General features: G+C 41.6%; 1 protein-coding gene across 2 annotated transcripts; it reads left to right on the forward strand.

Moving 5' to 3' along the window:
- The first annotated feature begins 5,201 nt into the window (after positions 1-5,201).
- MXRA8 (matrix remodeling associated 8) lies at positions 5,202-25,846 on the forward strand. Of its 2 annotated transcripts, none has more exons than XM_034434893.3 (10): positions 5,202-5,886; positions 10,758-10,781; positions 11,649-11,942; positions 13,285-13,386; positions 15,490-15,951; positions 19,734-19,892; positions 21,269-21,299; positions 21,602-21,678; positions 22,313-22,390; positions 23,451-25,846. In XM_034434893.3, exons 1-10 carry the CDS (start codon positions 5,838-5,840, stop codon positions 23,474-23,476), a joined length of 1,302 nt encoding a protein of 433 aa, XP_034290784.1. In that variant the 5' UTR covers positions 5,202-5,837; the 3' UTR covers positions 23,477-25,846. The 2 variants fall into 2 exon arrangements, with proteins under 2 accessions (XP_034290784.1, XP_034290785.1); XM_034434894.3 differs by having other exon boundaries at positions 5,483-5,886; positions 11,652-11,942.
- The last annotated feature ends 4 nt before the right edge of the window (positions 25,847-25,850 follow it).

Genomic DNA, 25,850 nt, shown 5'->3' on the forward strand with positions numbered 1-25,850 from the left:
GCTGGATACTCCTGAGTTTGTCTTCCTGACCGGCCACAGAACTGGTCAGGCTTCTTAGCTCTTCCTTCCAACATCATACTGCCACTATAGCCTGATACCATTGCAAAAGGCATGAGGTCCAAATCTGAATCAAAATGAAACACTAGTTATGGAATAATTTGTGAGCCTATCCTTTAACCTTCCTCTTCAAAATCTAGAATGTCTGGGCTTAGATGATTAGAAACCACAAGATGTTTTTCCAACATTCCAGTCTAGTCTATGAGCCTGGAATTTCCTGATATTTTCCTTCCAAGTATGAGCCAACCCTGCTTAGTCTTCTAAGATCAGGTTGATTAAATGCTGACACCAGAGGTGGGTACGAATGAAAAATGTGCCACCTGTGCCTTTTTCTTATGAATTCTTAAGTGAGCCATAAGGAAGAATATTCTAAAAATATTTGTAAGCGGCAGCTAAGTTTTGGCTGGAATCCTGAGAGATATTCCAGCTTCAATTACACTGTTGGTTTGGGGCACTTCTCCTTCTCCGTCCTCAGCTTACTGGCCTTGTCCAGCCATCTGCCTCTTTTGATTCAACATCTTGAACTTGGAGTCACACAGCTAAGAGATATTTATTCTCAAGATGAAACTTGATAATTTCAGAGTTAAAATGGTATCCTGGTGGTGGTCCCGTCAATTCCTCAGCAGTTTTGGGATCAGGAAAAAAACAAACAAACCCTGGCTGTACTCATTCTCAAGGCCTCTACATTTGCCACTGGAATTCTACCAACCAAACCACGCGTGGCCTTTTTTTTAGCCCAGGGATCTATTTTGATCTTATTTTTTTTTTATAAAACACAGTGGTTTGGAAAGCCCAGGCAACTGTTAAAAACAATATTTTTAGGAGAGGTGTAACTTCTAACACAGCCACCGAAAAATAATTCTTTGATCTTGTGGGTGGTTTGGGAACTCCTTCGTTTTTTGGGGTCTCCAGTAGGCTGTGATAATGGGCAGGCTTACAAGGTGGAGAGTAATTTAAAAGGGAACAAATATGCTCTTTCAAAGGATAGAGATGCCCCTATGTGGTTTCAGAACGGAGGAGGTAGAAATGCTGTGATTTAAAGCATTGGCAAAGCCTCCCCAAATTTGCTGATCCAGAGTTTACATAATTTCCAGCAAGTGGCTGGGAATTATGGGACTTGATACCCAGCACATTTGGAAACCACCAGCTTGGGTAAAACTGGACCACATGGGTTGTTCTCATACAAAGCATCTTGGCAACTGAATTAAATTCATTTTCTGGCTTTACACAGCAGGTTGACTCATAAGGTAAACCAAAAGGTTGGATTGCGCAACTCCCTAACCACAAAAACACTAATCATGTTTAGTATGTTGTGCACATCAAATGCCACTATTGTCTTCAACTGGGGAAGTGTATGAACAAAGCCTTGGTGGCAATCTAGATTTTCAAAATTTCTGGTAAACAGCATATTTCTTTAAAAAAAAATACTTGATTGGCTTACTTTTGAAACATTATCTCCAAAACTGCTGGACAAGAGATGAGTAACAGAGCATGGAATTTTACTTTCTGATTTAGGGAAATTTTGGAAGCAAAGCTGGTGGGATGAGGCCTCAATGATGCTGATTTGATTGCTCTGTTATTTCCTCCCGGTTCTCTGTCTCTGATTTATTCAAAGAGGAGATGTTTTTCCCCAAAAAAGAAGAATCAGAAACGTAAGAAATTACCTTTTATTGAGTCAATCTGTCTTGTTCTATCCTGATTAGCAATTGCTCTCCAGGGTTCCATGCAGAATTCATCTTTCCAGGAAATTGAACTCAAGACTTTTGGCATACAAAACAAATACTTGCTCTCACATAGAATCTGATTGCAAGAATGGGGAGGACCCATGTGGCCCTTTTCTACCTGTGGTCAAAGGAATTCCTTCAGCAGTGAAACTTAGCCAGTTCCCTTAAGTAGAAGGAATCAGCGTAAATGTTAAAGTCTGCTCATGAATTCCTGTCAGGTTAGGCTGCTATATACGTTCAAAGGATGTTTTTTATATTGATTTATAGTCTTTAAAAAGATATATACCTACCGCTGCAAAACAGAAAGTAGTTAAAGAAGGACAGAAGAGAATCAACTTTTTCTTTTTTTTCCCCCTTTCCATGGGTAATACTTTTGTATTATTGTTTTGGAACATTAAAAAAAAAATCCTGGGTGAAGTTAATGTTTTTGTAAATGGTTCCTATTACTGCTGTTTTTTTGAATTCCAGGAATTAAAACTGTAATGCTTGCCAGAAGTGAAAAGCTGAGTTTTGAATGTGTTACTCCATCCCATAGGAAGTAATATGGAATATAGGAAAAATATTTTCTGTGAGCATTGAAAGCCATAATCTACATAAATCCTATCAGTAACTGGTGGACTAATAGGAAGAGATCTCTGCTATTAAAGCCTCCTAATTTCTCTGGCTAATATTCAAGCCTGCTTTCCTGACTATATGATACAAATTGAGAAACTCTGGGAATCCTAATATAGTAAATTGCCCAAGTCCAATTCCTAGAAGTTTCTGGAGACAACAACCATGATCAAATCTGTTATTGAGTCCCTAGCAGGCATGCTGGGAGATAAAGTCTCCTTTGAGTCAAAACTGTGATAGACATTATAAATAAGAAGGTATTGCAAAGGCACCCTAAAGGGAGATGCAAAATTTGGTTTCTGACCAAGAGTCAAGGCTTAATTTAACAACATAATAAGGCTTTAGTCTCTGACAGAGATGGAAAAGCCACAGGTGACCCAGCAAAACAATTTCAAGCTTTCTACATGACAGAATGCCTCTGACTGCGCACAGAATTCTCACCTTTGGGTAGCAGCAAGCAGTAATCACATGAAATGCGGCACAGTAGCTGTCGGCTGAGTTTTCTTTTGATTCGGTGAGAATTTTCTGAGGAGACCTTAGATTTGAAATTATTGCTTCTGTTCAGGTCCAGGTGGGCAGCCTTCCACAGGGATCAATTTGCCCCCAAGTATCAATTTGTAGGGGTGGGGGTAAACCAGGGGCTAGAGTAGGGAGCAATTAGAGCACAGAAAGACTTCTATAACACAATGTCCCCAATAGATTCCAGAACGGGTGAAGTCATGGGAGTAATAGCAGATTATGTGTGGCAGGCCTATAATTGTGGCTATATTTCAAGGGATGCCTTTATTGCGCAAGAAACCCGCCCTGCCAGCAGCAGAACTTTGTTAACCCTGCTAGCTGGATTCCTTTTAGATGCCTGGCTTGAAGATTTGGGATGCTAACAGGTGCCGATAGAATATTGTTAAACCATGTATCACAGTTGCCCCAACATTCTGTTATTTGGTGAAGAATTTCCTCTTATCAAGAAACCTTGATCCTTTCTGCAAAAAAGGAGGGCATGGAGGGAGGGGAAATACTCCTTTGAGTCCAAGGTCAACTCCTGCAAACTTTGTGGCGATGTCCATGCTGTCTTCAGTATGTAATGGTTTGCTGCTGCCCTCTTCCAAGTAGTGTTTTTGACTTCTTGCCTGGCTTGCAAGTCCTGTGGTGATCTGATGCTCCCCCATTCAAGGATTGATCAGATCCAGCAATACTTGGCAATTTGAGATCAGCCAAAATGATCGGAGTACTTCAGTTTAAGGACACCTGATCTGTAAAGTACACATAGATACCAGATTCCCACATGCCTCGTCTCCTCGCCCTGATGCTTCTAAATTCCTTCAGGCTTTCCTATTCTTCTCTTCTGGAGGATGAAATGGAGATCAGATTCAATTACGGTACTTCAGCCAAGTTAAAGGATGAATTGACATTACTGTCAGTTAAGTTAGTCTTTTTTGTGGTGTAATGTGAAGCCATTGTTATAATTCTCATCTACCCTAGAGGCTTATACAAAGTCCTGGTTTTGCCATAACGTTCACTCCAGATATGTTTTGATATAATTTTTGAGAGTAAGAAATATCATTGTTATTATGGAGGTCCAATGAGCAGTAACAATAAACTGTGGGCTTTTTTGCAAAAAAATAATGGTCATTGTGGAGCTACTACCTCCTCTGGCAATAGTAAGGAAACAGTTCTTAGAACACAGAATCATAGGGTTGGAAGGGATCTTGGAGATCTTCTAGGCCAACCCCCTGCCCGTTATTCACACAGTTGTGAATAAGACTTGGGGATGAATAAGACTTGTTGGAAGAAATTTCCATCTGGTTCAGTTCCAAATGGGGAGAAAGACACTGGAAACGTGGAGGCTGATTGGAAAGATGGTTTAATGGTGAAGGAGAACCACCAAGCACACGTGATTCTGGGTAGCTGACCACATGGAGTAGAGAGTGAGGGTTCTTTATACCCTCTCTTGGGCCTTGAACTTGAGCTTCCTGTTCCTGTGGCAAGAGCATGTATTCTATTGGCTGTAGTCAGACTCTCATGGGGCTATGTGGAGTCACATTTGTCTGAATCAAGTTTGGTTGAACCTTGGACCTTAGACTAACACAGTTCTTCTGAATGGAAAGAGCTAATGCCTCAGTTTTGTAGCAGAATTGCTCAGAAGGTATTTTTTGAAAGGTTCCAAGGGAAAAATGCTTTGGGGAAAATATTTCTGCTATACACCCCCTGCCTATAATGTAGCTTTGATTACCCTGCTTCTGATGTATAGATAAATTGGAATTCCATTATCTTAATGTCTGCATGTCCTTAAATGTTGTGGCATATTTAATCCATTATGACCTTATGATTCTTGACAAATGTATGTACACTGAGAGCGTATGCACCAAGACAAATTCCTTGTGTGTCCAATCACACTTGGCCAATAAAGAATTCTATTCTATTCTATTCTATTCTATTCTATTCTATTCTGTTCTGTTCTGTTCTATTCTGTTCTATTCTATTCTATTCTATCCTATCGTATTCTTCAATTATCAGATCCAATCATGGGATTGATAGAGAAAGATGCCAACAAAATGCTGAAATCTAAGAGTTTGTTTACAGAAAATGGCACTCATTAGGACATGCATCACAACCAGCATGTTGGCAAAAGCTGCAGAAGAAAATCTGTTTCAGATTATAATGAGGTTCTGTGTGTGTTAGTTTACAAACTGCCATAGAAATCTGAAAATATGAATTTATGAGTGAAAACAGATGGAACTAAGACACACTGAATACTTAACAAAGCCACCTAACCCTGGAAGGTATAAAGATTTTAAATCCAAATGTTTTATTCCTATAGAAATGTGGTCTAATAGGGATGTGGTCTAATAGGTAGTATTCATTTGACCTTGTTTCATCCATATTTTTTCGGAGCTGTTTTGAAGCTGATAGCAAAGCCATCTAGAGTTGAGATGGACAAATCAAAAGAATAAACTTTTAAGAAAAGGAGGGAAACAGGGATAATGAAAAGATACAGGGTGCAAGAGAACATCTGGCAGAAAGTCAGCCTAAGCAGGAAAAGAAGAAAGCTGGATTCTGTAAATGCCCAGAAAATTAATACCATATATCCAAAAAGGGAGGAGGGTGGGCGGAACTGTCTTTGAAGCTTGGAGCTGTGAGGAGCGAAGCCAGCAAAACGTTACTAGATTTTAAAAAATCACTGTTACATCAAAAGTCATTTAGGCTGTGTAAGGCTGCGGAAAGTTCAGATAGTATGTATGTTATGTAGAAGTTGAGCCATAGGATTGGACAGAGGTGGGAGGGCTGGCAAGCCAGAGAAAGAAAGAAGGAGACAGGAGGGAAGGGTTGTGCTATGGAAAGAGGTTTGCTGTATATCCATGTTTTGGGGCTGTAAACGGATGAGATCATAAAGTGTTTTCAAGCAAGCAGCAAGGGGAAGATTTGAAGAAAAGAAGGAAGAGAGACATGGAGCAAGCTAGCAAATTCCTTTTAGCTCTCTTGCTGGTTCTCCAGGGTAAGTTTGAAAAATGGGGATTAATTTTCTTTGTGTGTCCTTGTACAGCCCTCTTTCTTCCTCTTTTCGGGAAACATTAGATTTTGCGTATACTTTAGGAATGACATATGTAAACATGGGGGGCATTGCATTATCCTAGTTAATTTGGAGACTGTCCCATCTATAGCACTTTCATGGGTTCCTCCATTGGAATGAGAATATGTTTTGTGAGTTTTGCACTGCTGAGAGGAAGAGTAAAATACAGCTTTGCTTGGATAGAATTTTATTGATTGGTTGGTCAGTTGGTTTTGGCTAAGAAGACCCTTAGCCACAATCTGGCTAAAAAAAGTCAAGCTTGGCTTGAGTTTATTTTGGACACTTGATGTATTAGATCTATTTTTTAATGACAGCATGAAGCATATACTTTTATTAGATGCTGTCTTTCTGGTACAGCACATACGATAAGCAAAAGTTTCTGTGGTACATGTCTCTCAGCCAGCATAAGCAGAGGAACAGAATCAGCAAGGAAAAATTAACGTTATATTAGTATTGTTCTTCCTGTTGCCATCCTGAGAGTCTGGTTGGGAAAACTTAGAACCTTACTTTTCTATCAGTGAATGTAATTCCTCTAGCTACAACTGTCTGTTTGCAAAATGGAGCTATCCACCAAGTAACTATGCTTTGCCGGAGGAAAGAAGTTTTTCCAAATAAATGTGAAGCATTGGTGAAAAAAGCAGCACATAACAAAAGGGAGAGAGGAAGTATTAAAATAACTTTTAAAAACAAGGCTCTTTAAATATTAAATAGTAGCAGTGGTAGTCAAAGTGAATTTAAGTAACTGGAGATAGCTAATTTTAATAGATTAGGTTGCTATTTAATAATTAAAATCCTGATGTTATCTGTGATATATTGACTGTAACCCCGATTAAAATCTATACATTTTGTTAAAAAAATCTTGATGGTGAAGGAGCTACTTCAGAAAGATTTATTTATTCGAAGCCTATATCCATCTCAATCAATTATTCTGGGCAGTTGACAATTCCAGAACTATAAAAACATCCAAAATATACACAGCAGCTGAGATACTTAACCAATTACTATTAAAGCCAAGATTTGGAATCTGCCAATTCAAGCAGATGTATACTTTTGGATATACTGAATTCTTCCTTAAGTAAACAAAGAATTTGGTGACATAAAAAAAACACACCCTTCTTATAACTTCTGCCTTTTCTGCAGCACAGATCTAGAAAAAAAAAGACTTTGCAGTCCTTGTTTTTATTTCTCTCTTTATCAAAGAGACTTTTACATTTGCTAGAGACTACTTAAATCAAAGTTGGACTTGTGATTAAGGATTTGTATCTGTCATAAACCAACAAAAACCTTTTATATTCAGCCGTGGAAATTATTTGTACTTTCTTCCTCCTTTCTGAGACAAAGTATTCTGTTTGTTTTGTTTTAAAAGAGGTATGTGATCATATCTAAAGTAAAAATATTTTATAAGAATAGAAAAATGAAGTTGTTATGATTGTCCTCTCTCCCTCATCCTAAGCACTTTTGTTTTCACCAAATATTATTTATTTTTATAATAAGAGGAATATGCAACTATTCAAACAGAAGATTCAATTCAGTAGTGGTCTGATCACATCTCAGAATCAGATTTTCTTTTTGGGCTGAATTGAAAAGCCAAGTCTGATTGTCAAATTCTATCAGAGACCTCCTCCAAATTGATTTGACCAATTGCTTCAAAAATTCAGACCAACCCAATTGGACAGTTCGATCTGAATGTCTGAATTGGATCAGATTGATTTTCTAAATCGAGCAGGATTACTTCAATTGGCTGAATCACATCAATTGTGCAAAAGCTGATTTTTACCTGCTTCATGCAGACCTGGTTGAGAACTTCCTAAGCAGTTGGGAGGGGGCTCACATTTTCATTAATTTTTAACGGATCTGAATCTTTCTTTTGGGGCAATTTTTAAAAAACTTTAAAGACTTTTTCTTACAATGAGAAGGATCTCCCAAGACAGCCTGCATTTAAAAAACACAAAAGCAGAATTAAGACTAAAGTTATTTTAATACCTTACAGCAGTGATGGCTAACCTTTTTGCTGTTGCGTGCCAGAAGCGGCGGGAGTGGGGGGGGGTTCCCCATAATTCAATCCCCCCCCGCGCTTTTGGCACTTCTGGAAGGCCCGAAAATCAGCTGACTGGCTCGCACATGCATGCTAGAGCTGAACTAGGGCAAGGCTCGTGTGCCTACAGATATGGGTCCGCATGTCATAGGTTCACCATCACGGCCTTACAGCATACAATGTTTGTACAGAGAGGAAATTAGAGTGCAGATTGACATTTTGGAAATTATCTGGCTGGATCAAAGGTGTCATTCTGTTACCTGGCTGGAGCAAAACATCTGACCCGGAAGCTCTTAAAAAGTTCCACAGATATAAGTGTACATGTAGTCCTCAACATACAACCATTTGTTTAGTGGCTGTTTGAAGTCACAACAGCACTGAAAAAAATGACCGTTTTTCACACATACGACCATTGCAGCATCCCCACACTCCATGTGATCAAAATTCAGACTCTTGGCAACTGCCTCACATTTACGACGCTTGCAGGGTCCTGGGGTCACATCATCCCTTTTGCGACCTTCTGATAAGCAAAGTCAACAGGGAAGCCAGATTCACTTTACAATCGCGTTACTGACTTAACAGTTGCAGTGATTCACTTAACAACGATGGCAACAGAGCTCGAAAATGGGGCATGGCTCACTTAATAACTGTCTCACTTAGCAGCGGAAATTTTGGGCCGTAAGTCAAGGGCTGCCTGTACTATTCAGGTGTTTCCTGTGGCCTTCCAGTTGGGGGACAAAAAAGTAAGATGGTGGGGGGGTGCTCCCTTGAATCCGTGGAATCAAATCTTTACTTTTCCTTAGTGCTGTGCCTTAACCACATCAGTTGTATATTTTGGGCTAGATTGTCTAAGCACGGCATCCTGTTTCCAATAAGTGCGAAGTAGGGCATGAAAAAGAGAGTTTCCTTTTCTAAGTTGTCCCTGCATAGCAAGTGGGATTCTGAGGTAGACTGCCAATAAAACCCAGGTTCTATTGCTCTAACGACTCCAGGCAAGAAGGGAGAAACCTGATGCCTTCCCAGCGGGAGTTGTAGGGAAAAAAAGGTGGTCCGCTTTGTTTTATAAACACCTGTGCGCATTTTTTTAAAAAAAAAAAATATTACATTTACAGTCAAGAGACCAAACAAACACCGTTTCCTTTGATCTTCAACTAAGGTTAGCAATGCCAGAAGGTCTGGGGAGGGCTGTGTGTGTGTCTTCCCTCTGCATCTAAATTTGGCGGAATGAAAAAAAAAAGGGTTAAAGGGATCTGTGCAATTCTGAGCAACAGCACATCTGGTGAGTTTCCTGCTTTCTTTGGAAGAACAACCAATCTCTCTCTTTTTTTTCTTTTCTTCTTCTTCAAATGAAATTGTCCGCAGTTGAATCATTGCAATATGCAAGTATATTCTTTACATTAAACTGGGATGCACAAAGGGTGAAAATAGTCCTCCCCCAATCCCACAAATAGAGATACCATGGAAAAGGTGTGTCCCAGGGTCACTGAGTTCCATCAGACTAATCTTGTTAAACAGGAGTTAGAGCTCTCCAGACAGGGAATGTCCACCCTGACATTCATAACAGTACCCATTTAGCAAATCTCTTAAGAAATCACTGGTGTATGTAGTCAACGAGAGCATGAAATTCATGCTTTGAGACTGGAACTCAGGCTGGTCACGTCTTTTTCAAGGAATAAGGAAAAAGATTTGCCTAATGTTCCTTTGCTTCTAGTCTTTTTTATTTATTTATTTATTTATATGCCGCCCTTCTCCGGAGATTCAGGGCGGCTTGCAATGCGTTAAGCAATAGCCTTCATACTTTTGTATATTTATACAAAGTCAGCTTATTGCCCCCACAAACTGGGTCCTCAATTTACCCACCTTAGAAAGGATGGAAGGCTGAGTCGACCTTGAGCCTGGTGAGAATTGAACTCGCAGTAATTGCAGGTAGCTGGATGTTAAATGCTGCCTTAGGAGGCATTAGCCTCCTACGCCACTCAGGCTCCTTTGGGATGGAGACTTCAAGGATCTGCAGGATTCAGGGTTTTTTTTAAAAAATAGCAACCAGGCTTATGGTTAAGATTTACTTAAGGTGTTACAGAAAGCATCACCACAGATGGCTGTCCAGCTTTAGTCTGAACATTTGAACAAATAAAGTAGAAAGATATGGGTTAGACAGCATCACCACCAGATGGATTGGTAACTGGCTGACCAACCGCACTCAACGTGTAGTCCTCAATGGAACTGCATCTACATGGAGAGAAGTATGCAGTGGGAGTACCCCAAGGCTCTGTTTTAGGCCCAGTACTCTTCAACATCTTCATCAATGACTTGGACGAGGGGATAGATGGGGAACTCATCAAATTTGCAGATGACACCAAGGTGGCAGGAATAGCCAACACTCCAGAAGATAGGCTCAAGATACAGAAGGATCTTGACAGATTTGACCATTGGGCGCTATCTAACAAAATGAAATTCAATGGTGAAAAAAGGAAGGTTCTACATTTAGGCAAGAAAAAGAAAATGCACAGGTACAGTATAGGTGGTACCTGGCTCAATAGTAGTGAGAGGAATCTTGGAGTCCTAGTGGGCAACCATTTAAATATGAGCCAGCCGTGTGCAGCAGCTGCCAAAAAAGCCAACACAGTTCTAGGCTGCATAAACGGAGGGATAGAATATACCTTCTATCCTGTGTAGGACTTGGCACTGGTGGCGGTGGTTGATATTGTTACTTTAAAAAATTGGCCTCTGACACTAAAAACTTTCTTTTCTCCCCTTTTAGAAGCTGCTGTTCATCCATATTCTGGTAAGTGAGAATAAGAATATATATACAGCTTTACATTCCTGCGTTTTTTTAAATAAGAGGCATGCATTCCATTCAACAACCCTCTTGTATACAAGTCGGATTATTGTCAAGTAGCAGAAATACCATAGTGGATTTATTTAAAGAGATGGCTGCTTACTGGAAGGGTTTTTCAGAATAATAATATTACTTTTTTTAATATAGATGTGATTCTCTCTGAAATGACCAGGCTGCCTGTAACCTTTGGCCAAGAAGGACTTTTCCCATAAGCCCCTTTTAGTTGCAAGTGTCAGGAACTGACCTTAGGTCTCTTGTGTGCCTTGTGCCATGGGTCAATGAAGCCTTTGCACGAACCTCTTGGCTGTGCCCTGCACTTGCCTCCTTTGGCTAGAACAGGGGTCTGCAACCTTAAACACTCAAAGAGCCATTTGGACCCGTTTCCCACAGAAAAGAAAACACCGGGAGCCACAAAACCCTTCCCGTGCCTGACTATTTCTTGAGCGGCCACAAAACTAGCATATGTAGTTGAATTAAACGTTCTGTTTTCTTCTGAAACTTTTCTTTTCTTGGATTTAATCCATGGTTGGCCTACTGGGGGTTGAAAAGCTCAATAAATTGTGTGCCAGAGGGTGTGGCACGTTGGCAGTTGTGACGCCTATTTTGAGTGACAGCCGCAGCAGAGGGGTGAAAGAGCCACATGCGGCTCCAGAGCCGCAGGTTGCTGACCCCTGGGCTAGAAGAAGCACAGAGGCCATCTCCTCCCTGACTTATGTTAGGTTTCAGATCAATATGTAGATGGACGCTCCCATTTTCAGTTGAAGGCCTCTCTTATTATACACCTCCTTTCCTTTCCTCCTGTTGCAATCCCAGCAGATGCACCTAATCTGGAAAGCATGGTGGTGTCCGTAGTAAACATCACCGCCAAGGAAGGCTCCCGGACGGTTCTCACTTGCAAGAGCTACCGGATGGTCTGGACTCAGGACAATCTGAACGATCGCCAGCGGGTGGTTCATTGGGATCTCTACAGAAGCCAGCAGGATGTGGAGAGGCTGTGCGACATGTACTCTGCCGGGGATCGGCGGGTCTACCACACGTACAACCAGGGGCGGATCTCCATGCCTGAAAACGCATTTACGGAAGGCAACTTTTCACTGATGGTCCAAGGTAGCTGCTGCCCCTGCACATATCCGTTAATCTTCTTTTTTTCTAAAAGGGAAATGTAGATTTATTCATCAACTGAAATTATTTCCCCTCATGCTTTTTTTTAAAAAATGTAGTTTCCAAAAGGGCTTGCCAAAGGACTAGTTATCGTAGCCACAAAATCCATAGAAATTTGTATAAGATAAATGAATGAAAAATAAAAATGCAGCAGGGTGAGTTGTTCTCAGATGCCAAGTATTTTCACTTCCTCCTTTGGGGTTCCTTCTTCCAAATGTGCCCACTGAAGAGCCTCATTTCCACAGAAGGAAAATATTGTCCCTCTCTCTGGTACAGTACATACCAATGGATTCCTTAGAAACACTGAGTTTATTAATACTGAGGTTAGTTGTGGGTTTAAAAGTTAAAAAGTTTCTCAAGTTGAGTTTGACTCTTAGTAACTACATAGATTATGGCAGGTAATTTCCTTAGCCACTGTAGTGAAGAGGTTTGCACTTGCTGTCAGCCACAATGTTTCTCTTTTCCTTCCCAATTTTGCCTATAGCTGTGATCTCTTGGTGGTGTCATGAAACAGTGGACCAATTAGATCCAACCTTGCTTATCTTTTTTCAAGTTCTGCCAAGATCACTTGAAACCTAATTCACCAGCCTCACAACCCGAAACATCACTTTAGCTTTTCCCTGTTAGTTTGTTTCTTTGTTTTGCATTTGCAGATAGTTCTCTCCCTTCAAGTTGCTTATTCTCTAAAATGGCAGAAAAGGGGGTTTGTAACCAGAAGGAGAAGGGACGTGGTGGCTCAGTGGCTAAGACACTGAGCTTGCCGATCGAAAGGTCAGCGGTTCGAATCCCTAGTGCCGCCCTAGTAACAGGGGGAGCTCCCATGACTTGTCCCAGCTTCTGCCAACCTAGCAGTTCGAAAGCATGTAAAAAATGCAAGTAGAAAAATAGGGACCAACTTTGGGGGGAAGGCAGCAGCGTTCTGTGCGCCTTTGGCGTTTAGTCATGCCGGCCACATGACCATGGAGATGTCTTCGGACTGTGCTGGCTCTTCGGCTTTGAAACGGAGATGAGCATCGCCCCCTAGAGTCGGGAACGACTAACACATATGTGTGAGGGGAACCTTTACCTTTAACCAGAAGGAGGGGTTTTCCTAACGTGGCAAGTTCCCCTCACAGATGTTTAAAATCAGATGTGCCTTTGTTTTGAATACTTATAGTTACAGGATTCCTGCACCGTTGTAGATTGGACTTCCAAGAGTGATACCGGTATTATTTACCTTCTTCCTGTTGTTCTAATATCTAGTGGTCTAAATGATCTCCTTCTCTTTCTCTTTATTCCTCTAATCAAGATGTTGCTGAGAGCGACCAAGGAATTTATTCCTGTAACCTCCACCACCATTATTGCCATCTGTATGAAACAGTGAAGCTGCAGCTTGAGGTCACTGAAGAAGGTCAGCAGTTTTGGGGACTGGGGGGAACCTCCTGAATGGGAGGAATGTGTGAGTGGGAATCAACAGGAGGAGGAATGTGTGTGCACGTGGCTTGTTTCTGCAACTTTATTTTTGCTCCCCTTTGGTGTTTCTCAGTCATTAAATCATGTAGCCTTGTTTGAAGCAATTTTGGAAGGGGCCTTTCTGCTGTTCAGCATGGAGCAAATGAGAAGTCTAGGGAGTTGTAATTTAGATGTTTGTGGCCAACCAAGCATTTCCCGTCACAAGGCTGCAGAGAAAAGGCCCGGAGAATTAAGATATCCTTTTGTTAGTGAAGAAAATGGGATTTACAATTTTTTTTGGAAGAAAACTTTTCCTTTCAATCTCTGAGGAAAAGTAATCTTGCTCTGATTGAGAAAATAGAAATATGTCAGTGCCTGAGCTGACTCTGTTATTATGCTTTTAGGGATCCTTGTTGGATTTTTTTCTTTCTTTCCTTTTTTTTCCCCTGCCTTGTGTGTCAACTCTCTCCATAATGCATCTTGGTGTAGATGTAGGATTTAGGGCCAATGCATTTTCTTTGGCTTGATCCAGGAAAATTCTTACATTTTGTGTTCTTAATGAAATTTTCTCTATAAGATTCTTACCAAGCAATGTCATTTCTAGAAGGGAGGGTTGGGTTTGTTTGTTTTTGAAAAAAGGTTATCCCCACATACACACCCCACAAAAATTTGCAGGTTTTTAAAGAACTTTCCGAGAGCTTCAATACAAGGAAGCAAAGAAAATGTACTATTTTCCTATTTTGGAAAGGCCGGACTGCTTTGGCAGTTTATATACCTTATATTGGAGTAGGATGCATCTCATTAGAAAGATAGAACACTTCCTAAAAAGTGCATTTTATTTAAACAGCAAGCCTGAGAAGTAAGTTCAGCTGAGAGTTAAGACTAAGAGATCCATCAGCTACATGCCTGATACGGGATCGGAACTCGATTTTTATTTTTTCCATTTGATGCACTGGAGTTAGTCAGATTTTTATTTATTGGATGTTTATTAGATATTTTTGTGGCAATTCATTCTTATCTCAAAGTTACAAAACACCATTTGTACAGTCCCTCTGTTCTTCTGTGCAAAGCGGAAAAAAACAAGGCAGATGATCAGCATCTGGATTTTGTTCTAACGTAGCCAGTGATAGAGACCAAGATACCGCTTAATGGACAATTTGGCTTGGGCGGCTGACGTCTAAAGCCAGCTTCAGAATGGACAGTATTTTGACTCCCACATCTTCCACACAAAGAATCGGTGGAGAGAATTGGAAAACCATGATGGATCTAGGTTGTATAAAGACTAAGAAAATCCGTTCTGCCTTTGTACTTGCTTTTGCATTCTCCCTGACATCCGATTATTTATTTATTAAAATTGTCTGCCACCTATCTCTCTACAAAGCGACACTGGGCATCTTATCATTGTAGAAAACACACTCTGAACAACATGGGTGTGAAGGGTTCTAATCGGGTGAAATCCAGCAGGATCTGACAGGTTTTGGAGAACCGGTAGCGGAAATTTTGAGCAGTTCAGAGAACCAGCAGTGGAAATTTTGAGTAGTTCAGAGAATCGGCAAATACCACCTCTGGCTGGCCCCAGAGTGGGGTGGGAATGGAAATTTTGCAATATCCTTTCCCCAGGAGTGGGGAGGGAATGGGGATTTTACAGTATCCTTCCCCTGCCGCACCCAGCAAGCCATGTCCACCAAGCCACACCCACAGAACCGGTAGTAAAAAAAATTGGATTTCACCACTGGTTCTAATGCTCTCTCTATGAGAACTGGAGGGAACTGTATGAAATGGCATTGTAGGAGATGACCAGGCTGAGGCTGAGCCCAAGGGAGGGGTCAGCTATATCAGTCGGGAGTCCCTTCATGCCCACAAGAGCTTTAGGTTCAGCGCACCTTGAATTCCTTCAAATTTTATCTCCTGCCAATTTGCTTTGACCCTTTACAGTTCAGATTCTTGTAGAAAGCTTAAGTTTGCAATAAATCTTTATATTCCCATTTTCACATTTCCCTGGCACATCACAAGCCTCCCCGCAAGCAAATTTATTATTTTCTCTTGTGTGTGATTTCTACAGCTGAAGAAGTCCAGAGATACTGGGATGGAGAGAAAGTGGTGATTGTTGCCCTGAAAGGGAGCGCGGTGATACTTCCTTGCATCAACCGGAACCAGGTTTGGACCGGACGAGATGAGGAGGAGGATCAACAAGTCGTCCACTGGGACAGGCAACCCCCAGGGGTGCCTCATGACCGGGCCGATCGGCTCATTGACCTGTATGCCTCTGGCGAGGGCCGTTTATACGGGTCTTTCTTCCTCCGGCAAAAGATGAACATCACCGAGAAGGCCTTTGCCCTGGGCGACTTCTCACTGCGGATCTCGTCTTTGGAGGCGGCGGATGAAGGGATCTACTCCTGTCACCTGCACCACCACTACTGTGGCCTCCACGAACGGAGGATCTTCCAGGTCTCGGTGGTGGAGCCAGAACAGGAGAAAAAAGTGGTGGTGAATCTGACGCGCCCCAATCCCCCAGCAGCACCAGGTAAGCAATTAACCTACTTAAGCAATTAGCTTAAAGCAATTGACAATTGACGTCTAACAAAAAAGGACGGGCTCTCTCATCCAAGGAGCACTTCTAAATTCCAGAAGCTGTCCACATATAACATTGCAAGGACTGATGTGAAGAAAAAAAAAATTTGGACTTGCTAATTCCAGGCGCTTTGGGCAATATAACTATGTTTTAGGGCAGATTTTTAATTGAGGTAGTAGCCAGTTTTATTGCATTGCACATTTCCTGCCCCTGAACCAAGGAGTCAGTTTTTCCATCTTTCTAAGATTAACTTTTTTAAAAAAACAATCAACAGATGGGGGGGGGGGGAACCCTGCAATTTTAATAAATAAAATGCCTGACAAATAAAAAGAACGAACCTGTCAGGCATAGTTCTTTGTTTATTAACAATCTAAAATATTTATTGCTTGTTTAATATTTAGTACCTGCTTAATAACATCCCTGGCAGCACCGCAATGAATTTTTTAAACGGCCCAGTACTGCTAGGTTTAGCTCTTCCAGGGCTTCAGAGAACTTCACCGCGAAGGGGATGCTGAGAAAATCTCAGGGACCATATGGCAGATCTTTCCAACCCAGCTCCTTCTAAATGGCTCAGGGTAACTCTCTTCACAGCACGGTGGACAGGGACAGTGGGGCAGGTCGTAGGTGGGAGAAAGCTACCCATGGCAGCAGCAGTCTTAAAGAAAGAGCGGGCCTGCACTTCTCTTTCTGGGCTCTAGAGACATGGTTTGTTGAGGGTTGCTGTCAGAAAAATAACGAACTTGGTAAGGCAAACCCAGAAATTTCCCTTTATTTCCTTTACATTGTAAATATAGCTCATAGGATCACTCTTAAGGCATTTCCTTTTTCCTATTTCAATTATAAGCTGATAATGACTTTTGGTGGCTCCTGGGGCATCATCATTTAGAGTTTCGAGGAAGGCAGATGACCCTGCACCTCGGCTTGGTTTTAAGGGGACAAGTCACAAGTCTTGACAGCCCAATCGTCATTTGCAAATGAGAAAGCAGAGGAATTGTTTGACCCAGTTTCTGAGCTGTTCCGCTCGTCTGCCTTCTTGCAGCTGCAACCAGGAAATTGGTCCCAGATCCCCAAGAACTTCTTTCCATCTTGTGCAAAACATCTTTTTTTTTTTTACTTTTTAGCTAACTCAGACTTCCGTTGGAAAATCCGTTCGAAGAAAACTCATTGAATCAACTCCCTCTCCCTCTCAATACTTGCAAGAATCTTTGTTTAATAGCAGGAGAAGTTTAGTTGATTCCTCAACTCTTGGAGATCAAACTCTGGGAGGAATATAGCTTTTTGTTTCAAAGAGGAGAGCTAGAAGCTTCTCCTTGGGTCTTTTAATGCCAGGCATAGTTCCAAGGTTTTGGAACCCTTTCCTAACAGGAAATTTTATTCTGCTTACAAGATCAACATGGCCTATTTATTTTTACTCCGCCTTCCATCAAGAGCTACTGTTAACCCCTTTGAGGCTCTGATTTTAAGTACAAGTTCACTCAATTCCTATTCTTTTTTCAGTCAGACTTGTGGTGTGGATTGAGGGATGGTATTATCCATTGCTGTGCTGCCTTTAAATACATGTGGCAGTTTGTTCTTTGGATTTTGTTATCTGCTTCTCCTCTCTCAGTGTGGCTGCTCAGCAATGGTTTCTCAGAGGTAGATTTGCTTTGTATGTGGAGGTTTTGTTACAAATCCTCAAGAGTTTTATGAATTCCTTTCTGAAGGACTTCTGACATAGCATCTTCTTTCTTGTACTAGTCAACCAGATAATAGTAATCCTGCTTTCTCTTGCAGTCTTTTCTGAATGTCATTCAGAGGTAACAATTCTCTGCATGGACATTCTGCCTATAACTGTTGTGACTAGCCGTCACTGAAAGAATCTTCCTCCATGTTAACTGTGCCACAGATTGGGCCCCTTTCCTTTTCTGTGTCCTGAATACCGCAGAAAGCAGACCGTCAGTCCTTCCAAACTGATTCCCCAGGACAATTATTTTAAAAATAGACGGGATGATATTACCGGGGGCAACATGTGCAGTTTAAGAATCTGCCAACTCTGAAAGAATCACAGGACATCAATGTCAGCTGATGTAAACAGTGACAGAAAACTCAGTGAAACTAAAACTTCTCTTTCTGTTAAAAGAGAGGGTCGCCCCTAGACTTTGCTGCTGTTCCCCACAGATTATATCTCCCACTATGTCAAAGAAGAACTGGGAATGAGGACAGTGGCAGTCCAAGTCATCTAGGCAGCCCCAGGCCATGCACTAATTTGAAAAATAAAGGTTTATGGCATTTCTTGGGATGGATCAATAAAGGAGAATCTTTGTAGCTCAGGTTTGATATGAGGGGGTCCTTGGTACTCTCTGAGCTTGGGTGTTTTCTTGCAGACGTTTCATTACCCAACTAGGTAACCATCAGTGCTAGTGTAAAATCTTCTATGTTTCATGTTTAATTTCAGCCTCTGGTTCTCCAGATGGTTTGTCTGAAGCTAAACATTTATCTGCCTTCTTCTCGTCCAGTGCTGAACATTTCTTCCCAGGCTGTATGTGCACATTGTGGCCTCAAGAAAAATGAGTGGTTTCCAAGGAAGAAAATATAACTGCACGCTAAAGATCTCTTTGCCTTAGAAACTTTTGCAATCAGTTTTCTTCCAATGTTTGGCTATGTTGTGTTTCATCTCTGAGGTTTCTCCAAAGTCACTCAAAAAGGAGTTTCTTTGAGATCTTTTGGGATCTTCCCTCTTTCTCGATGTATCCAAATTTCCCTTTTTTCATATGAAATGCTGCCTAAAACTAAAATGCTGCTCTGAGTCCTTGTCTGCATTTATATAACCCTTTGACTTTTGAAAACAAGTATTTTTCCAAATGTCTCTTCCCCCCCCCCCCTCTCTCTCTCACACACACACACACACACACACACACACACACGTCTTCATGAACTGCATTTCACACTGGCAACTTGCTCTTGCTTTCCCTTCTCTGCTTCAACACAAAGAACTGCTACACCCTGCATTGGAATGGATTCCTGGCTTGAAACCTATATATATATATTCTTTTGCCTGTGTGCACACATCTGTGGTTTGATTTTGTTTAATTGAAACTCATTCTTTTGGTATGTACATTCTTCTGTCACTCCACTGAACTAGACAGTTTGATAACATAAAGTAATCCTCAAACAGAGACAGTAGCAAGAGCCAATCTGGGGCTGGTCATCGGGATCGGAGGTTTTCACTTGCAAGCTTTTGGATTCATGCTGGAACCCATCCTCAAGGGACTTCTCTCTAGCCTCTCTCTAGCTAGAGAGAAGTTCCTTGAATATGGCCTCCAGCGGCTCCCTAGGTGGCTGAGTGGCTAAGACGCTGAGCTTGTCGATCAGAAAGGTCAGCGGTTCGAATCCCTGGTATAGGTCTCCTACGTGAGCAGCGGGGTTGGACTAGATGACCTCCAAGGTCCCTTCCAACTCTGTTACTGTTACAAGTCCAAAAGCTTAGAAGACAAAACTTCTGGTCCCAGTGACTGACCCAGATTGGCTCTTGCTACTGCAGCATTATTCTGGGACACATATATTTGCCTTCATTCCTAACAGTAGGGAGAACTGGACTGAAGTCACTCCTTCTGAGGAAAGGAGTGAAAAAAATTGAATTTCACCACTGATCTGGTGGGGTAGTAGGATTGACTTTAGTCGTGAATTTTCCTAATTGTTTTATAGCTGTGAATCAACCCACTGAATTAAAAAAAAAATCTTCCTCTACCATCTAGATCCTAATTTGGGCCGGACCCACAATGTGATCAATGTCATCATCCCTGAGAGCCGGGCTCATTTCTTCCACCAGCTGGGTTATGTCCTGGCCACTCTCTTGCTCTTCATCCTCCTCTTGATCCTTGCAGTTCTCGTGACTCGCCAGCACCGCAGGAGAGGTGAGCTCAGGCATCTGCCACTCCTTCACTTGCCTCTTCATTTTATAGGACCCCATTTTCTCCTGGGAAGATAGAACTGTGGTTATCACATAATTTCTCCTCTACTTTTAAGCTGCAGAATGCCATTTCCCACTGCTAGGGCTTAAGTGAGCTTGTGAATTCATCCAGATGCTACGTGGAAAAAAATGGGTTTGAAGGAATTTAAGACAGGAACACCAGAGGGCGGAGCTGGCGTCGCGACAGCACGACGGAAAATTCTAGGGCTCTAGGATCACCGTCGATATCTCCACAACTGGACGGTCCTTTTTGGACCTCACAGTCCCGTTGAGACTGTGATAGTGGAGGGCACATCCTGTCGATCCCAGGGATACCGCAAAGTTCCTGGTTGATCCAGGAGAAGCCCTTTTTCCGGTGGTGGGGTGGCAGCCATTGTAGCTGCTGAAGTTGAGACAGCTCCAGAACGGAAGAAGATTGGAAGGCAGTGTGTCAATTCGCTTTCGTGACCACTTCACAGTGAAATAAATCAGACATGAAATAAACAGTTGCAAATGGCCATCCAAAAGGTGCATTTTTTTCAAAAGGCAACTGGGCTTTGTTTTTCCTTAGACATTTCGCTTCCCATGCTTCTTCAGAACGGAAGAAGCTTCTTGGATGAGAAGCGAAACGTCTTCAAGGAAAAACAAAGTCCAGTTGCCTTTTGAAAAGAAGCTTCTTAGATGAGAAGTGAAATGTTTTCAAGGAAAAACAAAGGAAATCCAGTTGCTTTTTGAAAAAGCATCTTTGGACAACCATGACCTGGATGACTGAGAATCTCCATAGACAGTTGCAAATGGATTTATTTTCAGGAATATATTTTGACCAGCTCTCATTTGGAAGTGGGGTGGGAAGGTGAGTTTCTCTTTTTTTAAAAAAGACTCTGGTGACTATCCCTATGTGGTTAACATTTTATTTTCCCAGGATCCTCGGAAGCAACATTGTTCAGCACTGATTGATAAAAGAAATAATAACATAGTGTTTTTCATTGAGGAGGATACCCTTTTCTCCCCAAAGACCACAATGGCCGACAATGCTGGGAGGACAAAATGGCAGCTGCCAAGAGACAATTGCCAAACAATGAGGCAAAATGAGACAAAAAGCATCTTCTATTGCCACAAGTAGTGCAAGAGAAAAAAAAATTCAAATACCCATTTCACCAGGGCCTAATTTGGATATGAATGTATATCCTTCAACGAAGCTCCATATCGTCTCAACTCTAATGTGTTTATTTCCATTTAAAAAATCCTGTGTGTGACTTCACTGGGCTGTTCTTATTTATCTGTGCTGGCAAGTATCTCCCTGGATATGTGTTCATATCTGTTCTTTATTCTTATTTTTAGGTTTTCAATACAATGTGAAAAAATATGATGAGTAAGTAGACTCATATTCCTTGTGCTCAAAGATATAATGTGATCCTAGAAAACTTTTCTCAAAATAGCTATAATTAAATCTGAGAATCTTCTGCATTCTAATAGCCATCCAATTCTGGGGTGCTCCTCCGATATCTTTTGCTATTAATTGCATAAAATGTCCACACTCTTTTGTATCTACAAATTGATAGAAGCAATAATTGGAAACGTATCTGAGAAAGATTGGTTGCTGATATGCTATGCTGATAGTAATACTGCAACAATTAAAACAACGCAATTATAATTTTGTCTTTGTATTTCCAGGAAAGAACTGACTCTCAGAGAGGTTCCATTTGAGGCAACAAATTTGTCGAACTACAAAAGTGAAGATTTTAAATTGGGTAAGTCTTGGAGGGTGGAGGGTTTGAGGAGGGGGTGCTTTCACATGTTCCACTGCCACATACTGACCTGACACCATGCAGCATTTTTTGTTTGGTTTGGCATTTGCATGGTGCGTGAGCAAACCATTGTATTGTCCAAATCCCACAGTACATCACCAGTTCCTCAACAAATTCTGGTTAAAAAAGCCAAAAGGTCCATTCCATATGTGAATTCACCCCAAGTGTGTCTTCACTCTGAAGCACTGCTTCTTCAGTCTCTATTCTCATCAGTTTGCATGATTGCCTAACTTTAACCTGAAGATTTAAGATCTAAAAGAAAATCCCACTTCCTCCCATCCCCCACTCCCGGCATCCTGCTCCCTCCCTCCCCATCTGTTAACTGCATCTTCACTTGCATTGTTATTCTATTTTTATGGTTTTTAGAAAGAGTAATAAAGAGAGAGAGAGAGGGAGGGAGGGAGGGAGAGAGAGAGAGAGAGAGAGAGAGAGAGAGAGAGAGAGAGAAAACACTTGCATTGTTGTTCTATTTTACTGTTTTTAGAAAGAGTAATAAGAAAGAAAGAGAAAGACAGATAAATAGATAGTCTCCTTTTTCTAAATCATGTTTTTCCTTAACCAATTTCCCTCCTTGCAGATTACAAAAACAATATCCTGAAGGACAAAGCTGAACAAAATAGGATTCTCCCTGCCAAGAATATTGACTTAGATAAAGGTGAGTGGGCAGCAAGAATAGACGGTGATTCTCCCTCTGCCCCCACCCCCCATTAAATGTCCCGTTGTTTCACTTCTGAGAAAATGTGTGTCACCCTCTTTGTTAGCAAAGAGAGGGATATTTGGAAAGTGCTTGATGAAACTCATCCTTGCAGAGTTGGTCCTTCCCCACAGTCTTTCATTAGCTCACCACAACTGACTGCCAAAGGGGTTTATTACAAAGCCCTTCGCTGCGGGTGAGTCATTCTTTCCCTCCAGGAAAGGCCGATGGGACAAGGCTCCAATGTGCCAACATTATCATTGGGGGACCAGAGCTCTGCCTTCTTTGCTCCAGGCCCGAGAACTCTTTCTGCTACTTGACAATCTCTTTTGCCATGCCAGACCTCACACCCTAATTTTCGAACATAGATTGCATTCTAAGCAAATCCACACTTCGGCTTTTAAGAAAGGTCTCTGTTCCAGGAAAACAGTTCTTCAGAGCAGGATTCCAATTCCTGAACGAGCCTGGGCAGTGATAAAGAATGATGGGAGTTGAAATCCGGTATATTAATGGCCAGATATCATCTGTTCCTCTTCTTAGAGACTGTACAGTAATTCACTGCATGTTTCACTGCCACCTCAAGTCCTTTCACTTGAGAATGCTTGAAAAGCCTTCCCCCCCTCCACCTCCCCTCATCTGGTGCAGTGGACTATAAACCCTTTGTCCAGCAGGTGATTTAATCCAGTGTGTTTGGGAAAAGCCATTTTGAATGAATGCAGCAGGCCTCATAATCTGGAATCACATTCCCCTAAATACTTAACATCTGACATATTTGATCAGCAAACTGGGTGTCCTTTCATGGCTTTTAATTTGGTCTTGTGAACCTCCATCCAGCCAGGGTTTTAAATTAAAAATAACATAATATTAGATTCCACACAATGCTTTGCCTGTCATTTTTTCAAAAAGGAGTCAGAGAACGTGAATTAATAGCACCTAAACATATGGAATTGTGGCTGAAAATTCTGCCTTGCCTAAAGTTTAACCCACCACTAATTCTAGATTTCTTCTATTTTTTTTTCAGAATTCAGGAAAGAAAATTATAAATGAAAACAACAACTCAAAAGCTACTGGCTGGACCAGAAGCTCCCTTAAGAATTTAAAAGTACAAGAGAACTTTGTTTTCCTTTTTTTAAAAACGTCATCCTTCTAGTTACCAAGAAGTTTCTGCAGACCTTTTTTTTCCAACCTTGGGCCTATGAAAGCATACAAGACACGTAAGCTGTAAATCCTATGCACGCTCATTTCGTAAGGTTTACTACCAGGTAAACAAGTATAGGGCTGCCCTGTAAAACTTCCTCTTTATTATCTTATAATATATATGATATTTTTAAAAGGGAGGGTGCAGGTCAGCTTCTTCGTTCTTTTATCTTGTGAGATTGCTTATACTTTCCCTCCCCCTAAGGATTTCATCCCTTTAAATAGTTTTGTTTCAATTGTATTGATGATTTGACTTTTTTTTTTTAATTGCTTAAAAAATAATAAGCTGAAAAATTAGATGCTTGGCTTGCTGTTAAACATGGAACAGAGAGCATATTTTTTTCCTGGCACCAACATTTAAAATATGGAGTTATATGGAAAGCGAGAAAGAAGGGACCTTTCTCCACTACTGAGTTAATGTGCTATCCATGTCTCCTTGAATCAGGAGAAAACAATATTTTCCTGATTGGCAAGTTTTCTCCAGTTTTTCTTGCTCTGTTCTTAAGTCGTCGCCTTCCAAGATAATGAGTAACAAAACCTAACAGATTTTTATACTCTGCGAGACTGCCATTTGAGGATGCCAAAAATAAGGAGGAAAGAACGACATTAAAAGTCTTATGATGAAGGACAGCTAAGCCCGTTGCTTGGGGCTGAGATGAAGGCAGCTCTGAGAGACAAGGAGGAAACTGCCGTTATCAAGGAATCATTATATCATGATAAAAACATACGCGATGAAAGGCCCGAAAAGAAAAGAGGCTGACAAGTCACAACATGGACCAGTTTCTTAAATTGTGGGGACATGTCGACGTTTGCATCCCGCAGAACTCTTCATCGGAAGCCTGCTTCTGTATATTTTTCATCAAAAGGTTTGAATCAGGAGTTCAAACCCAATGGGTCTTCTTTTGGTAGTAGAGTCTGCTTAAGAGGTATATCTGGGCCAAATCCCTGGAGTCTGAACCAACCATAAAATGACTTAGAATGAACTTGCCAATCTGGGATTGTTGAAATAACAAGAATGTCCAATGTTGGATCTAAAGTTTCTGTCTCTGCTATCTTCTTCCAAGCCTTCCTGATTCTGTTGGTTTGAATCCCGTTAAGTATATGATCCTGTCCTTCCCAATATTTGACTTCGGAAGCAACAGGGATTTGAAAAGGAACCAGAATTCTTGTACAGAAGTCTTGGAAACCCACGGCAACTCGGTGCTGGCTCTGTTCCTCCCAGTTTCCTCTTGGCTCATGCGATTATGACAGATAATCATCCATCTCCTGCTGCATAAAGGAGACAAAATGTAGGGTCCCATGCAGAGGTGGGCTTCAAAATTTTTAGGAAGGGGTTCTCTGCCCGGTTGCTAGGTGGGCGTGGCCATGGTGGGCGTGACCTAGTCGGCCTCCTGCACCACGGCGGGGTAGGGGGGCATTTTTGCCCTCCCCGGGCTCCAGAGGCTTTCCTTGAGCCTCCGGGAGGGCAAAAACAGCCTCCCCAGGCTCCGGAGGCCCTCTGGGCCCTTCCCAAACTTCCGGTAGGCCCGTTTTTCGCCCTCCCTGAGCCTCCGCACACGCCCTGCACTTATCTGCATCCAAAACGGGCCGCGTGGGGACTCCGGGGAGGGGAGGGATTTGGGGGTTCTCCGAACTGCACAGAATCATAGCTAGAGGTTCTCCCGAACCCCTAGCAGCCCATCCCTGGTCCCATGGTTGGTTGTGATCCTTGGACATTGCAAGACATGAAATGACAGGCTGTATATACTGATGGAGTACAAGAACCCGTAAGATCTCCCAGGATGGGGAGGGGATCTTTCAACAGAAGGAGGATGCCTTGATTCTAGATTTCCATCACTTAGCTGGAGAACGTAACAACTGACCTCCGGTGTCCCTCCAACTCAAGATTCCTCCGTCTTCATAGGTATACGTAGTGGTGAAAACGTATTCATTTCCCTGTATTTAACCTCTACTGAACTGAAGGAAAGGACACAACTTTTTGGGTTTGAGCTACTCAGAGTAAACAGGGTGCAGAAAACCTGTTAAACAGGCTATTAGCAAAAAAAAAAAAAAAAAAGGAGGAGGGGAGGGAACTGTCTTTGATCAATATGTACGCCTGGAATATTTTTCCTTAAAATCACGATGATCTTTTGCAGTTAGGCATGGTGAGAAGAAGTCTTTTAAAGAGGTATTGCTAACAAGGACTACCTGATCTGGCTAATAAAACGCTAAACAAACTCACTGA

Source organism: Pantherophis guttatus, chromosome 15, assembly GCF_059756535.1.
Source record: "Pantherophis guttatus breed Tessera chromosome 15, ASM5975653v1, whole genome shotgun sequence".
Lineage (NCBI taxonomy): Eukaryota > Metazoa > Chordata > Lepidosauria > Squamata > Colubridae > Pantherophis > Pantherophis guttatus.